Source organism: Saimiri boliviensis, chromosome 5 (genome assembly GCF_048565385.1).
Source record: "Saimiri boliviensis isolate mSaiBol1 chromosome 5, mSaiBol1.pri, whole genome shotgun sequence".
Lineage (NCBI taxonomy): Eukaryota > Metazoa > Chordata > Mammalia > Primates > Cebidae > Saimiri > Saimiri boliviensis.
In genome coordinates this window covers 69,836,151-69,851,667 of record NC_133453.1, presented here as the reverse complement: position 1 = coordinate 69,851,667, position 15,517 = coordinate 69,836,151, and the positions used below count along the sequence as shown (strand labels likewise).

At 33.4% G+C, this 15,517-nt stretch overlaps 1 protein-coding gene across 9 annotated transcripts in view; it reads left to right on the top strand.

Annotated features, from left to right (window-relative positions):
- The window catches only part of UBR3 (ubiquitin protein ligase E3 component n-recognin 3), a 248,075-nt gene that overhangs the window by 109,823 nt on the left and 122,735 nt on the right, over positions 1 to 15,517 (top strand). For 6 of the 9 annotated variants that reach the window (XM_074399496.1, XM_074399495.1, XM_074399497.1 and 3 more), the window contains 6 exons: positions 1,053 to 1,194; positions 3,943 to 4,047; positions 5,207 to 5,380; positions 5,561 to 5,593; positions 7,171 to 7,631; positions 13,864 to 13,952. In XM_074399496.1, the coding sequence (XP_074255597.1) occupies positions 1,053 to 1,194; positions 3,943 to 4,047; positions 5,207 to 5,380; positions 5,561 to 5,593; positions 7,171 to 7,631; positions 13,864 to 13,952 (1,004 nt within the window). The remainder of the gene's footprint in view (positions 1 to 1,052; positions 1,195 to 3,942; positions 4,048 to 5,206; positions 5,381 to 5,560; positions 5,594 to 7,170; positions 7,632 to 13,863; positions 13,953 to 15,517) is intronic. The other 3 variants (XM_074399504.1, XM_074399500.1, XM_074399498.1) reach the window with 1 other exon arrangement.

The following is a 15,517-nucleotide window of genomic DNA, read 5'->3' as shown; positions in this document are numbered from 1 at the left end:
ATAATTGAAAACTTATGAATTATTTATTTGTGGAGATTTTCATTTAATATATTCTGACCATGGTTGACCATGGGTAACTGAAACTGGAAAGTGAAACTAGGTATAAGGGGGACTACTAAACAATAAGGTATTTTGAGAGAGGGAACATGTGCATATTCACCTAACTTTTATGACAGTATATTGTTGTAATACTTATGTTGTTAATGTCTTATTGTGCCTTATTTATAAATTAACCTTTATCATAGCTATGTGTGTGTAGGAAAGCACAGTATATAGAGAGTTTGGTGCTATCCATGTTTTCAGGCATCTCCTGGGTGTTTCGGAACATGTCCCTTGAATATAAGAGGGGACTACTGTATTTGCATACAAGTTCGTAATTATTGTCTTGGGAAACCTATTTTTCTTACATCCCAGAAGAGACAGACAAGCTAATTCATTCTCCTTGTGAGTTACTCTTACAGTGAGGGTAAAGCCTTTCAAGGGTCTCAGCTGTAGGTGGGATTTCAGTTCTATCTCTGAGCCTTGTGTGAGCCCAGCATACCTTGTGATCTGTTTGCTCAAGGACTTTAAAATCACTGGCACAGTGTTAGTGCTTGTCATTAATTCCTTCTTTTTTTCTGGTAACTGGATAATTCCACTTTTTTTGTGAGTTCAAATATGCATTCCAAAGATTGTATTTTATCCAGCTTTTCCAACCACTGGTCGTAGGAGAATTTTTAGGTTATCTATTTTGCTTAATTTTTACAGCTGGAAATTTCTTTGCTGAGTACTTCATCTGTATTCTTTCTGTTCGTTTCTCTTTGTTAGCACTTTAAAGTTTATATTTTTTAAAATTTTCAGCTTAGCCCTCCTTACTCATTTTTAGCCAATAGGAAAAGAAATAGTAATGTTCATTGTGTATAGAATAGACACCTCTTTGGCATTTAAGCAATTTGATTAAAAATAGCACTGTATAAAATACTGTGACAGAAATTGGTGTCTATAAATTACATTTAAACCACAGTTTGATTTTGAGGCTATCATCTAATTATAGTTTTGTTTTATTTTTACAGTTTAAAACAGAGTGGAAAATTTCCTGGAAACCCCTGGCCTCCCTATAAGAAAAGGACATCACTTCATCCTAGCTATAAAGGTCTCATGAGACTTTTACACTGTAAAACTTTACACATTGTGCTATTCACTCTGCTTTACAAGGTACAGTAGTAATTTGAATAGAAAGACTAAGCTTAGAATTTATTTTGAAATAAAAATGCTGAAGGATAATATTTATATAAAAGTACCATTTATAAAGCAAAGTGTATTTATAACATTTAAGAATGTACAAATATTCTTATTTTTCTTTGAATTCCTTTTAATATGATATTGTTTCTCTTCATAATTAGAATTTGAAAAATTCAAAAAATTAAAAATTGTGTTAAAAAATTTAAAGAAAAAGAATATTTATTAAACAAATTTCCAATTACTATGTACAATGATTTAACACATTATAAAAAATTATATATTACATTTAGTTGGGTGGGTAAGTTTTTTCTTAATCTTAAAATGAAATAATACTTTTAAATTTCTGTACTTCCCTTTCTTTCAACCCCACCCATGACCAATTTTTGAATGTACTTGTTTCTGAAATTTTGCTGTTAAGATTTTGGACAGGTGCTTCAAAAAACACCTCGGGTGGTTTATTTTCATTAACTTCCAAAAAGATTATTCAGTAATTGATTTAAAATGCTCTTTTTCTTTATTCCAAAAATGTAGAATATCTTTTTGTACTGAAAAGATATTTCTATTTGTTTTACAAATAATGGAGAGTCTTTGAATGTTTACTTAGTGCCAGATTTTGTTTGTTGGAAATGCTTTATATATACTTGTGGACATTATTTTGTTTAAGTTAGCAAAAATCTTTGTCAGGGAAAGTTCTGTTATTCTCGTTTTTCAGATATGAAGTTGAGTTTTAGAGGCTAAATAACTAGTTCAGATGAGGAAGCTAAGTACTGTTACAAGTAATAATTAATAAGAGACAAGTAATTCATGAAAAATTAAGCCTTACGGTAAATTATTTATTATACTTTTTCAAGTTATATTTTTCAATGTTTTCATATGCTAAATATACAAATAATATTTTATCAAACATAAAAAGACAATGTTTTAGTTGTTACAAGACTGTTATACATGAATTTTTGAAAATCTCAACTTTAAAATAGGTTTCTTGATAATACTACTACTAATAAAAAAATTCTCCTTTGACATTGTGTTGGCAAGTCAACTTTCTGAAAATCAATTTTAGTAAACCACCTATATCCTCTGACATCTTTAATGTCAAATAAAACTCCCTGGAAACATCATTATTAGTTCTTTTGTTTTTTTGAAGTACTTAATAGAGGGATTTTTTTTACCCCCTTAGCTCTTAAGTTATTCAGTTAAAGCTGTAATGCCACAATCTTTGAAGTCAAAATTTAATTGAATTTAGCTGGTAATATTTTATTTATCAAGAGGTGATAGTATAGTAATGATAGCCAATGGCCTGGGAGTCTGAGGTCTGTGTTCTTGTGTTACTTAACACTAGCTAGCTGGTTGTGTGGCTGAGCCTTGGTTTCCTCTCCATAACATAGTGGATCAGAAAGGATGATTTCTTTGGTCTCCCAGCCTTCAGTTCCCTCCTGCTGTTGCTCCTGCTCCTTACATCATTGGCATCACTCACTCACTGTTGAACACCAGTTGCTAGGTACTATACAAAGCAAATGACAGATATTAACTCATACAATTTTGGGCTGTAATTGCAGTTTTATTTTTCTTTCTTTTTTTCTTTGGATGGGGATGGGACAAGTGAAAGTGGTAGGAGGGGCCCTATAATTCCAATTTTAGAGATGAGAAAACTAAGACCAGCCAGAGTCTGTTGCTGAAGGTCAACTAGGAATAGACAATTTGTTTAAAAATCTGGTTTTTTAAAAGGTTTTGAAAGCCTGTGCTCTTCATCACTGTGCCAAACAACAGATGATTAGAGAAGCCCTCTGAATAGTCCGAAAAACATGAGAGAGTCAGTGACTTGAAAGTCTCTCTGTTCTTTAGTTGTGGTAGATTAGGTCTTAAGCAACTAAGTCCTCCTTTCCAAATCCCCTCAGTCATTTGGGCATCTTCTGCGAGGCTCATCTTATCCTGTCCTTTTTTGTTCTTTGCTATTTTGCTATCTTGCCCACAAGTAAAACTGCCACTCCCTACAGAACTCATTCCTTTTGTCCTTTCCATCATTTGGCCAGATGACTTTTCAATGATGACAAGATGATAGCTGCCAGGCCATTTTGTTTCTTGTGACATTTTAAGTATCTTCTGGTTAGTGGCCTGTTATATGATGTTGAATGAGTGACTGGTGTAGATAGCCCAGAAATTCTGTTTAAGGTGTTTAAGGCTTGCATTGAATAATCCATAGGTCAGGTTTATCAAATTTTCCTGAGAGAAGCCTCTTTACTAACCACTTGCATTCCTTCTACCTTTCTCCTCCATATAAATCACACACTGACCTACATATTTATACAGCCACTCAAAATACTCAGAGGCTCAGAACTTTAATTTTAGAGACATATTTTTGAGAACATTAATGTACCATAAACATTTATTATGCTACCAGTTACCTTCCAGGTGCTGTGCTAAACACATTTGCATGAATTATTCTATTTGGTAAACTTACTTATCTGATAGCCTTGTCATCAAGAGAAGAGTGTCAGCAAATTAGGATATAAAATGTTAAATTGTTTTATTAGATACTTACATTTGTATGAGTGGTTTCTTAGTGGACTCTCTGACATAACCTTTAGAAAATTTGTGAACTGCTATTTCTAGATATTACTTAAAGTATTTTTTGTCTATTACAATAAAATATTTTTGCATCTCTAAATGAAATATATTTTGTGGACAAAAGTAATTATGAGGCATTTTCTTCCCTTTTTAAAGATTTTGATGGATCATCAAAATCTGTCAGAACATGTACTCTGCATGGTTTTATATCTGATTGAATTAGGACTTGAAAATTCTGCTGACGAAGATTCAGATGAAGAGGTAAGTAGTTTTTTATAATTTAAAATTTTTAGATAGACAGCCCCTATCTGGCTCTAGCCATTTGTTGCCAAACCAGGCATGTTATACTTTTGGTAGTTATGACATGCCTTAATAAAAAGTATTTATGGATTCATCTTGAGGGGTATTTATGTTTTCATCAGACTCATAAGATCTTTTAAAGAACTACTATAAAAGGCCTTTTGGGATCTTCAAATACCTACAATTTTTTAGGGCTTTCACTAATACATTAAATTCTACTTATGGAATTATTGAATTTGAAAATTGTAATTCCTATCACAAAAATTAAGAAAAGTATTTAATGCATTTTTGATGTTATGCTAAGAATATTGATTACTGGCAAAAAGTTACCTGTAATCAGTAAATAACCAGTAAAACTGAAATTAGGACTTAAGGTTCAAAAATTCTAATAATTTGATTAGGGATTATTTTTGAGTAGCAAATTCTTTCTGTAAAGATTTTAAGGTAATGGTATAAATATTGTTATATGGGAAAATGTTTAAAGTACTTAAGAATACAAGTTGTTAATGTGTTTCAGGACTTTAGAAGTATAGTCTTTGTAAAAGCAATTGTTACTGTAAATTAGTTTTACTAACGTATAAGATTCTCCTCATCTCTTTCCTCCTAATGATGAAATATAACACAGCATAATAATAGCAAAAAACAAGTTAAAGAAAAAAAAACACTTTGTAGTTCTTTGTAGTCCAAGTTGAATCAACATATATTCTTTCACAGATGTTAAAAGGTTGTAAAGATTCCTCTATGATTAGGTCATACCTCTGGTTGGTTTTTCAGTTTCCTCTACAATTAGTCCAAATTAGCATTATTTGTATTATTACTAATGGGTGATGATGAATATTCTGTAATCTTCAGTATTCTAGATTGAAAAATATATTTTTCAGGAGCCATTTAGCAGTTTCCATTGGACTTACCAATATTAGTACTGAGAAATATATTCCTGTATTTTTTGCCTGAATTTAATTTTATAATTCGAATTTATTCACTTTATAAGTTGTGGAGGAGACAATAAGGGATTCAGGATTATGACAGGCAGTGGATGATTTTGGGGGGCTTGTTATGTCTCTGTTGTACCTTGGATCTGATGTGGCAAGATTTGATATTAATTATTTTTATGTTTTAGGTATCAATGGGTGGACCAGAACGTTGTCATGACAGTTGGTTTCCTGGCAGTAACTTAGTGTCAAACATGCGACACTTTATAAACTATGTTAGAGTAAGAGTTCCAGAGACTGCTCCTGAAGTGAAGAGAGACTCACCTGCAAGTACTAGCTCTGATAACTTGGGTTCTTTACATGTAAGTATAAATGTAAGAAAGAAAATAAGGAAAAGTTTTATGTTATGTTAGGATATACTGTTCCTACAATATCCAAAAGAAAAGACAATGTGGTCGTAGATAACTTTAAATTGTCTTTTATTTCCTTTGATATATCTATGCAACTTCTACCTTACCAGTCTTTTTCCCTTAATCTGCCAGAATTCACGACGGCCTAAAGTTCTTCAAAGAGAGGTAGATATGTATGATATTTGCATTAACTAGCAACATGGCTTTAACTGGAAATGGGGAAAAAAACGCTTTGAAGTATTTGTGTGTATATGGGTGTTTAATTAATGTGGTTAAATTTAAAATATTCTTCGAATTATGTGTGTTTTTTTTTTGACAGTGATTTAAGCTTAATATTAAAATTTATATTATTGAGCTTAAAAATACTGAGTAATAGCATTTTTTTAAATTAGTGTTCGAAGTATTTTGGACTAATTATAGGTGGCATATTTGAGTCTCTTTATATTTAGCATTGCCGCTGTATTACTAACGTCTTGAAAATGACTGGGATATTTTTAAAATTAAAATAAATTAATTACTAGCAGCATGCTCATTTGCAAATAATTTTTTTTTTGCTTCTATTACGATTATCTAACTGATAAAATAAGTCTATAAAGTCTTAAAGTCTGTATGTTATGGCTTTGGACTCCTTTTGAAAATCAGTGGTCTCATTGCATGTAAGTTAATTAATTTTTAAAAAGCAGAAGTAAAAATCTTGAAATGACATTATAAGTAATTAAACTTAAGCAGTTTTAGTCTGCACAACCTCGATTTTTGTGAGTAGAGAGCATTGAATCAGACGGTTCTTGTATTAGAGTCTATTTGTAGGAGTTTCCTTTGTCTTTGACAATGTGTTTTTGCTGTATGCAAAAACTGGAACCTCTGTAAGAGGCTTTTGCCTCTAATGCTGGTAGAGAATACTTCAAAAAACAGCTTGGATGTTAACAAATAGTGTATACTGTCATTTGGACTCACAAAAGCTCACCTGATATTAGAGCACACTTTCTATGCTCGCTTTAAAAGAAAAACTCATTAAACTGACTCATATCTTAATTAAAAGATGATTTCTAAGAGCCCTGGTGCAGTTTGATTGCTTTAGCAAAAAAGCTTTTTAGAAGATAAATTATTGAGGGAAATACTTAGTTAAAAAAAAAAACTGTTAAAAAAATAGTCATATTAAAATATGAAACATTAGTTTGATTTTTTGTCCTTGTATTTCAGTTTAATAACTTTAAGCATTTATGTTAGAATTTTCAAACTTTAAGTTTCCTTAAAAGTAAAATTAATTACTGGTTCAGATTTATTAGCTTAAAATTTAAAAAAACCTAATTTATAATTTTCTTAACTGGAAACTGTACCAGTCTTCTAGAAGTTAGTAAAGAGTACCATATTCTTCGTGAATGTTGACCAGAACAGCTTTTCCTCCTTTAAACTAATGAAGAATTTAGTTTATGATTCTCTTTAATATGGCTGTGGATACTACTTAAGCTTTGTCTCTTTTTTCTGGTAGACAGCCTCAGAAGGCTGAAAAGAAGGTATTACTGCTGATGATATCCTCCTTATTACTGTTTCCAGATTGAGTGGGATTAAATATATTTGAGAGAGAGAGGTCAAGGGACAGATTTTTTTAAAGAGCAAATCTGTTGAATAAATCTTTGTATGAAACTGAGCATTCCCTTTGGAAAATGTAGTACTAATACATTTTTTAAATGATGCTGAATAACTTCTCTTGATTTTTCTTTGTTTCTCTTTTTTAATGGTAGAATTCTGGTACAGCTCAAGTTTTCAGTTTAGTAGCAGAACGTAGAAAGAAGTTTCAGGAAATCATCAATCGCAGTAGCAGTGAAGCGAATCAGGTGGTTCGTCCCAAAACTTCAAATAAATGGTCTGCTCCTGGCTCAGCTCCACAGTTAACTACAGCCATTTTGGAAATTAAAGAAAGCATATTGTCTTTGCTAATTAAACTTCACCACAAACTCTCAGGAAAACAAAACTCCTACTATCCTCCTTGGCTTGATGACATAGAAATTTTAATCCAACCAGAAATTCCTAAATACAGTCATGGAGATGGTATAACTGCAGTGGAAAGAATTTTACTGAAAGCTGCATCGCAGAGTAGAATGAACAAACGCATCATTGAAGAGATATGTAGAAAAGTGACCCCTCCTGTACCACCTAAAAAAGTCACCACAGCAGAGAAGAAAACTTTGGACAAGGAAGAAAGGTAATTTTTATTTTTAATGTTTTAAACATGGGTGTATAGTTGAAAATTTTGTATTTTCTTCCTTTTGTTCATTTAAGGATAATCACCTGGCTGCTTAACAGCAACAGTCTTAGCTGATTAGTTTGTAACATAAATGTAATGGAGCATAGTCAGTGCTTATGCCTGTAATATACTGAGTTCATTGATGGAGACGTGAGACTCTCTGACCCCAGCATAAAATTACTACCTTAAACTTGTATGTCTTTTTGAAAAAATTGCTCCTGCTGTTGTTATTGCTGTAGGGATATAATACTTCTCTCGCAGTTTTCAAAAACTAACAGTTCAACTTTAAATGAGAATAGAAAAAAATTAAATATTGAAAATATTTCTCAATCTAAAAATCCAACTGATTTAGTTGTAGTTTCTTTTGGTCTTTTCTAATTTTTGTTAATATATGATTGCTGATTTTTAAAAAGTTCTGACTAACTTATGCTTCTAGCTTTTGGATCTTTAGGTTGCTTATAATTTGTTGTTAAATTATATTTTTAACCTTTTTTTTTTTCATCTTTTGACTTCTTAAAAAAAAGAATGGGTTGACTTTTTTATCTCAAGATATATATTATATGGTGTTTGTGGGTCAAGGACTGTGAGCATGGTATGGTTTTTTTTTTTTTTCTTGGGTGGTACATTGTTTGCCAGAAGAGTTGTGTTACTGTGCATTGTCATCAATTGTTTCCCAAGAGCCTTATCAACATTGCTGACCCTGCTGTCATAAATATGACAAGGTAAATCTTGAGAGATTGAAACTCAGTGTAATCATCAAACTCTTGGAAAGGGTTCAGTGTTTATTAAAAGAGAGTATACCTTCTAATGAGTATACATAGGCTAAAAGACCCAGGACATTAAAAAAAAAGATTTCAGATAAAATTCAAGATAGTCATTGCTCATTTCTCTAAGGTTATAAATAATTTTCACTGTTTTAATTTCTATATTATTTAAGACAAATTTGTCTACCAAAGCAACAATTATAGGGAAACGGTACACATTTCCCCTTATGGAGGGGCCACATCAATATTATCTTAAATTAAGAACCTAGGACTTTTATCATCTCAATCTCTTTGATATAGGTAAAAATCATTGTCAACAGAGTTATCTGGGCTACTGTTGTAAGCAGTATGAATAATACATCATTTTACAGTTGAAGTATATTTTAGAGGTACTTTCTGGATAATTTCTTCTTAGTTACTTTTAAAATTAAATATAGGCAGCTATGGGTTAAATGATCAGTGGAAGCAAGCATAAGATGGATCTTACTTGACTGATCCATTTCTTATTCATTGGGTGTCAATCAGGCACTTCTCTAGACATATCTGTGTCCAGTGTTGGACTTCTTGACCTCGAGGAATTGATACTGTACTAGAGAGACAAACTGGTAAACAGATAGTTTGTTAGTAGTGTTAACATAGTGTAACAGATACTGTATTAGGTGCACAGGTTGTTAATGGGAGTAGCAGGACATGAGGCTAAGAAGGTAACCATGTATCATTAACTGGCACTTAGGATATGAATGATTACAGGGAAACTGTGGAAGGATTTTAAGTGAAGAATAATTTATAGGGTAATTACATGAGGGTGGATTAGAGTTGGGTAAAACTGGAAATTGGGAGACCAAGCTACTTAGTCATCTAGTGGGGCAGGTGTGGCAAGGGTCTGAACTAAGACAGTGATGATAATAAAGAGAGAAGGAGATGTATATGAGATATTTAGCAGGTATAAGCTGTTAGACTCGGTGATCAGCTTGATGTGAGAAATGAGGGAGAAGTCATGAATGGTGCCCAGATTTCTGACTTGGATAATGTTCCTTTTACCAAGATAATGGAGTGTAGGAGAGGGCTCAGGTTCAGTAGTAAAACTGATCTGTTTAGCTCTGGACATTACGGAGTTTAAGAGGAAGACCCAAGGGAAGATGTCCAGTCAGATAGAGGGTTTAAGACTGGGGGAGAATTCTTAGAGCTACAGATTTGAGCACATAGGTAATAGAGGAATCCTTATATATGGGAGAGAATGTACAGTAAGGAAATGAGGAAACTGAATAAAGAACTCAAGGGAAAAAAACATGAAAGGGAATGAGTTAGGAAAGGGTATCTACAACAGTGACTGATAAAGGAGTGGCTGAACAGAGTAAGAGAAAAACTGGGGTGAGTGGCGTTAGAGAAGTCACAAGAAGAAATTCAGAAAGCAAGAAACTTAGCAAAATTGTTAAGTGTTACAGGAGTTTAATAAGATTGGCCATCCTATTTGATTTGTCAGGAGGTCAACCTTTGGTAACCGTATAAGGAGCAATTTTAGTCACATATATAGTTATACTACATCTCTGATGTAATTAAAAGTTTGTTATAAAAATTTTATTTTAAAAATATATGCAAAAGCCTGTGGTAAATTAAGAATTTAGTAGAGTTCCGGTCGGGTGCAGTGGCTCACGCCTGTAATCCCAGCACTTTGGGAGGCCAAGGCAGGTGGATCACTTAAGGTCAGGAGTTTGAGACCAGCCTGGCCAATGTGGTGAAACCCCATCTCTACTAAAAGTACAAAAAAATTTCCTGGGCGTGGTGGTGGGCGCCTGTAATCCAAGCTACTTGGGTGGCTGAGGCAGGAGAATCTCTTAAAACCTGGGAGGTGGAAGTTGCAGTGAGCCGAGATTGCACCACTGCACTCCAGCCTGGGCGACAGAGCAAGACTCCATCACCAAAAAAAAAAAAAAAAAAAAAAAAAAGAATTTAGGAGAGTTCCTAAATAGGAGTTATAAAGAACTGACATATAATTTATTTCCATGGAAGAAAGGACATTTGTAACATGTAATTTAGATGACCATTCATTAAGTTTGACTTAGTTAATAGTCTCGAATGTAGTAAATCTGACAAAATTAGGAGGATGAAAATGAGGTTAAAATTTTAATTTTTGTTAATTAGTGGTCTCTCCTTTCTGGTTATATAATAGTATATGCTTTTATTTTGAAAGAAGATAAACAGTGAATCAAAATCTGTTTTTTTTGGTTAAGGGTATTTTGTAATTTTATTAATAATGAATGTGATACTGGAGGACATAGTTTAGATGCTACTTTTACAAAGGTCCTAATGCTATTTAATAAATAACGTTATAAATATTTTAAAGGCTTTCTTTGTGATAGTTTTTGTTTCCTTTGAACAGTGATGGTATTGACAAGGACTTGAAGCTAATTTTGTAGCAGACAGCTAAGAATTAAGTTGAATCTGTTTGGATCTTACTGTGCTACTCACATTTGTCTTTTCTCTCGTTTGGTTTTGGATTTTCAGAATAAAGGCAGAACAGTTCTTAAACACTTAATGAGGATCCATTTCCAAGTACCTCACCTTTAGACAAACTTGGCGTCACTTTCATAATAGATTAACTTCATAGAAAACACTATGCAAGCAGAAAACATTAGATGGTTGTAATAAAATGCAGCTTTGATGTCTTCACCTCAGGAGTTAATGGAAAATTTTTGAGTTGTACTGAATCTGCCAGAACTTGTGTATGTTCTTTGTTAATGGCCTTTATTTATATTTCTGCCCAAATTTAGAAAAGGAATAATGCCAATTAAGAAAACATTCACAACAATGACATTCCATTTCTGGTTAATATAGAAACCTGCTATAGAAATGTATTTTAATAGTAGTGTCAAGCAGTTACATTTGAGGTTTTCTTATGTTTAACATATAGGTTTTTTAAAACATACTCTAAGGACATATGTATTCTAATTGAAAATGTACATGTTTAAAGGTGAGCTGAAGAGTGAGTGGCATTAATTATTTAAAAAGCATGCCAAAACTTACAGATTTACAAAGTAATGATTCAGGAGACCAAAAATGTAGTCAGTCAATGCTGTTGTTGCTCATAGCATTTCTGGAGGCCACTTAGAATACTTTGAGCATCTAGAGCACATTTTCCTTTGCTTGCATTTCTTCCATTGTAGCAAATCTTTATCCTTTGAGGATGGATTTATTTTTTAAAAGCTTTTTATTTTGAAGTATCTTAAACTTGTATAAATGGTTCAGGAAGTTCTTTGTACTCTCAACTATCAGAATTAGGAAATCAATATGGCATTTGCATCTTTAGATTCTAAGTTTTGATAGTTGTCCCAATAATTTTTTTTTTTTTTTTTTTGAGGCAGAGTCTCACTCTGTCACCCAGGCTGGAGTGTAGTGGTATGATCAAGGTTCACTGCAGCCTTGACCTCCTAGGCTAAAGTGATTCTCACGCCTTAGCCTCCTGAGTAGTTGAGACTACAGATGTGTGCCACCATGCCTGGCTAATTTTCAAAAATTATTTGTAGAGATGAGGTCTTGCTATGTTGTCCAGGCTGGTCTCAAGCTCCTGGGCTCATGTGATCCTCCCGCCTCAGTCCCCCAAAGTGCTGTGATTATAGGCATGAGCCACTGCTCCCGGCCCGCAATAGTATTTCCTACAGCAGAAAGATCCAGTTCGTAATCACTCCTTGCATTTAATTGTCATGTCTCTTTGCTCTCCTTCAATATGGAAGTTTCCTTAGTCTTTCTTTTATTTTCATGACCGTGGCACTTTTAAAGAGTAGGAAGCAGTGGTAACATTGTAGAATATTCCTTAATTTGAGACTGTCTGTTGTCCTTTTATGTTTTGACTCAGTTTATACAACTTTGGCAGGCATGTCAATGAAGTGTTGCTGTTTTCATCGTATCCTATAAGGTGTCATATGATTTCAATTTGTTTCACTGGTGATTGACTTTGGTCAAGTTGGAGAGACTTCTTCACAGTCAGATTTACAATTTTCCCACCCCACTTTACAACTAATATATAATTTGTAGAGAGATACTTTGAGATATTGTAATTTCCCAATCCATATCAAGTTTATATTCATTTATTTTTATCAGTATGGACTCGTGAGTTCCTATTTTATTTTATGGGTTATAATCTCATATGCTTGTTACTAATTTTGGTGCTCAAATTATTACAGATTTGGCCACTAGGAGTCACATCAAGCTGGTTTTTATGTCCTTTTGATCTATACCCATCATTCTTTGAGCATATTCTTATTTTCTGGGGCAGTAATATGTTCCAGGCTTGGTCAGGTGTGGTGGCTCACACCTGTAGTCCCATCACATCGGGTGGCTGAGGCAGGCAGATCACCTGAGGTCAGGAGTTTGAGACCAGCCTGGCCAATGTGGTGAAACCGCCTCTCTACTAAAAATAAAAAATTTAGTCGGGTATGGTGGTGTGTGCCTGTAATCCCAGCTACTTGGGATTTGTCTCTTCCAATGAGATAACATACAATTTACCTTTTCTAACCTTTCTTTTTTTCTTTTTCATCTCCTTTACTTCTTGTTTAAATTACGAATTTAACCTTTCCTTACTGGGAGTGAAACTGTATGCCCACTAGTATTGTTAGCATCACATAATCTGAAGAAACTTGTCTCCTTTCTTTATTAGTTGACTTTTGTTTTCCTATTCTTATGTTATGGTACCATTGTATGAGTAGATTTTTTTTTTTTTTTTTTTTGGCAACCGGTAGCAAATTAAAATACTCTTTGGAAGTAGATAAGGCATAGATAGTAAATATAATGTAGTGAATTAATCCAAGGGAATATTTAGGGCTTTGTAATACAGTTTTATTCTTATGTTGTGTTTGAGACTCATTCACATTCTTTTACTTCATACTAAATAACCAAACTTGAAATATGTCCTAGTAGAAACTGGGAAACTTACTGACTTCTATTCATTCTCTATTAGGAGGGACCTATTCTTAGGGTAACAGTAAATATGACGGTTTTCATCTTTTAGACTTGGTTTATATCTAAACATCATAGTTTCTTCTAGCAATCAGTTTACCATTATTTTTGCCAGGATTTAAATTGTTAGTCTTGCTAAAAAAGACTCCTTTTGCTCTTGCTACCTTCTGACATATACATAGGAACTTGTGTTGTTGGAAATCCAAATATTCTACTTTAATTATTATTTCTCATTTTAAAGCACATCTTGGCTTTTATTTTTACCTATTAAACCAGTGAGTTTGTAACCTTTTAAAATTAGTAGAATCCTTTTAAGGGCAATCAAATATTAGAAGAAATTTAATATTTAATATAGAAAATAAATAGTTCTCAACTGTGTTCCAGGGGCTTTTCATTCATTATATACATGGGAAATATAGTAGCTAGGTTTTAAGCACATCTAATACTTACAACTTTATTTCTGTTTAATCTAGGCGACAAAAGGCTAGAGAGAGGCAGCAGAAATTGCTTGCAGAATTTGCTTCACGACAGAAAAGCTTTATGGAAACTGCAATGGATGTTGGTGAGTCAAAATATGTTAGTTTAGAACTCTCATAATAATACTTATTACTATAGGGATAATGTAGTCCAATCTTTTACTAATTTAAAATATTACAGACTTGAGATTTCTAGTGTTTATTTGGTCTTTATTTAAACAATATAGTGATGGAAGCTCAGACCTTTATTATCGACAGTCCATTCTGTTGTTAGTAGCTACAATTGTTAGAAAGTTCTTCCTGATGGTAGCAATATAGTATGCTCCTTCTGTTCTCTTCTGTTAAATGGTCTCCTAGATTTGTGAGATCCATCAGTGTACATTTACTTATCTTAATCTTTTTCTGTGAAATTATCTTAAAATCCTTAAAATAGTTTCACATGCTTCTAGTGCCTTTCTGGTTCTCCTTCAGTATTTCTTAAAATCAGGTGAACTTCTCATTTCCATTAAGATTAGCATTAGAATTTATACAGCGGGAGAGGATACCATGTTTCTTCTGTGTGACGGTACCCTTTTACACATGTTGGAGAAATAGATTAAATCTCAGTGTTAGTCTTTAGTTAATGCTATTCCCTTCCCTATTTCTTGCATTCCAGCAAATTTTTTCCTTCTTTTAACTTACAGAAAAATTTACAGAAAGAAAATAAAGTCATGCATTTAGTTAAAATACATACATGTATATGCATTCAAGCATGCATGGACATTTTCACGCATTTTTGTGCACCTAAACACATAACCAACTTCCTGAAGAAATGTGTAGAGATCAGTTCAGATTTAGCCTAAAGGCTTCTCAATCATCAAGTGTAGTTAATGTTCAGAATATAACTTTGACAGAAAAAATACAGATTGAGCACCCCATTCTGAAAATCTGAAATCCAAAATGTGCCAAAATCCAAAACTTTTTGAGCATTGACTTTCCACTTGTGGCATGGTGCCACAAGTAGAAGATTTCACGCGTGACCTCTTGTGATGGGTTGCAGTCAAAACTATATTTCATTTACAAAATTTAAAATGTTGCATGAGACTGGGTGTGGTGTCTTACACCTGTAATCCCGGCTCTCTGTGCTGCCAGGTGGGCAGATCACTTGAGGTCAGGAGCTCGAGACCAGCCTGACCAATGTGGTAAAACCCCATCTCTACTAAAAATATAAAAAATTAGCCAGGCGTCATGGTACACACATGTAATCCCAGTTACTTTGGAGGCTGAGGCAGGAGAATTGCTTGAACCCAGGAGAAGGAGGTTGCAGTCAGCCGAGATCACACCATTGCACTCCAGCCTGGGTGACGAGCAAAATGCTGTCTCAAAAACAAACAAAAATGTTGTGTAAAATCACCGTAGGCTATATGTATAAAGCATATATGAAACATGAATGAATTTTGTGTTTGGACCACTTGGGTCCCATCCCCAAGATATCTCATTACGTCTATGTAAATATTCTGAGATATTTAAAAATCTGAAATCTGAACCACTAGTGGTCCCAAGCATTTCAGATAAGGGATACTTAACCTGTACTGAAATTCTTTTAGAATTTACTTAGCATCAGTTGACTTTGTCATATGAAAGAAGAGGGTTTAATTCATTGACACTGCTT